At 37.3% G+C, this 1,159-nt stretch overlaps 1 protein-coding gene across 1 annotated transcript in view; it reads left to right on the top strand.

Annotated features, from left to right (window-relative positions):
• Positions 1 to 1,097, top strand: part of LOC106532198 (guanine nucleotide-binding protein G(I)/G(S)/G(O) subunit gamma-2) — a gene marked incomplete at its 5' end in the record, with an annotated part of 8,698 nt that extends 7,601 nt beyond the window's left edge. The window contains 1 exon segment of the mRNA XM_014028220.1: positions 346 to 1,097. Within this exon segment, the coding sequence (XP_013883674.1) occupies positions 346 to 474 (129 nt within the window). The 3' untranslated portion in view covers positions 475 to 1,097.
• Positions 1,098 to 1,159: the final 62 nt, after the last annotated feature.

Genomic DNA, 1,159 nt, shown 5'->3' with positions numbered 1-1,159 from the left:
GTTTATAAACTGACATCAATCATATGGTGAAAAACTGACTGAAAAATAAATCTGTTTTTTTTTTATAAAAGTCTAAATAAAACAAAAAATATTGGTGGTAATTTTTACTGTGTAACTTTACAAACGGCACCCCATATCGGAGCAAGACACACATTTTCATGTACAATTCACACTGTTTGGAGACATTTTTTAAAAACAGTAACAATCTTTGTACATTGAAGCACCTTTGCTGTACCATGACCTATTAACACATGCAGTTTTATTTTTGTTTTTTGTCAGTGACTATAACTGACCTTATTGTGTAGTTAGAACAACACACACTGATGAATGTCTGTGTGATTGCAGGTGTCTAAAGCAGCAGCAGACTTGATGTCTTACTGCGAAGCTCATGCCAAAGAGGACCCTCTGCTGTCACCGGTGCCGGCCTCAGAGAACCCGTTCAGGGAGAAGAAGTTTTTCTGTTCCATCCTGTAAACTCAGCAGTCTGCCACATGTGGGACGCTGAACGTGGACGTTCAAAATATGTAGGAAACTTCCAGTAGGAGGGCATGGCAATTTCTTTTGCCCAGATATTGTTTGGCACTTGAAGTGTGATGTGTAACTAATAAATGGGTTGGAGTTTGTTGAAAGGTTGTTTATAAGAGGGATGATTTTCACCCAGAGATGTAACAGGWGATGGGACAACCAGTCAACCACAAGACGTCAGGTTGTGATGTGTACAAACTCAAAATACAAAGAATAAAACTCTTTGTTGTTCCTTTGATAATCAGATGTTGTGTAAAATGGTTGGAGGTGAATTAAGCACCAGTCAAACACCTGATTGTGGGATTTAGTTGGTTTATTTCCCCACTTTTGGCTATTTTGTCTGTTTTTTTTAACAAACATGTTAATGAAAACTTTTTAATGGGGACATTATTGCCTTTACACATTTCTGAATATCTGTTTGGGTGTATCATCTCCTTCCTCTTTCTGTTGTTTGTACAAAGCAAGTAAACTGTGCTGTACTGTGAGTTCTACGTGTTTGTGTTTGGATCATTAATTACTGCATGAATTACTTTCCTTTGTTCTGCAGAATATTAAAACATTGGGCCTCATGCAAGAACATGTTCGTATTCTTCTCCTAAATTTCTCTTTCTTTTGTTCGTACAAAGGGTTCGTA

This window comes from Austrofundulus limnaeus, unplaced genomic scaffold (assembly GCF_001266775.1).
Source record: "Austrofundulus limnaeus strain Quisiro unplaced genomic scaffold, Austrofundulus_limnaeus-1.0 Scaffold728, whole genome shotgun sequence".
Classification (NCBI taxonomy): domain Eukaryota; kingdom Metazoa; phylum Chordata; class Actinopteri; order Cyprinodontiformes; family Rivulidae; genus Austrofundulus; species Austrofundulus limnaeus.
This window is presented reverse-complemented; position numbering and strand designations above follow the sequence as displayed.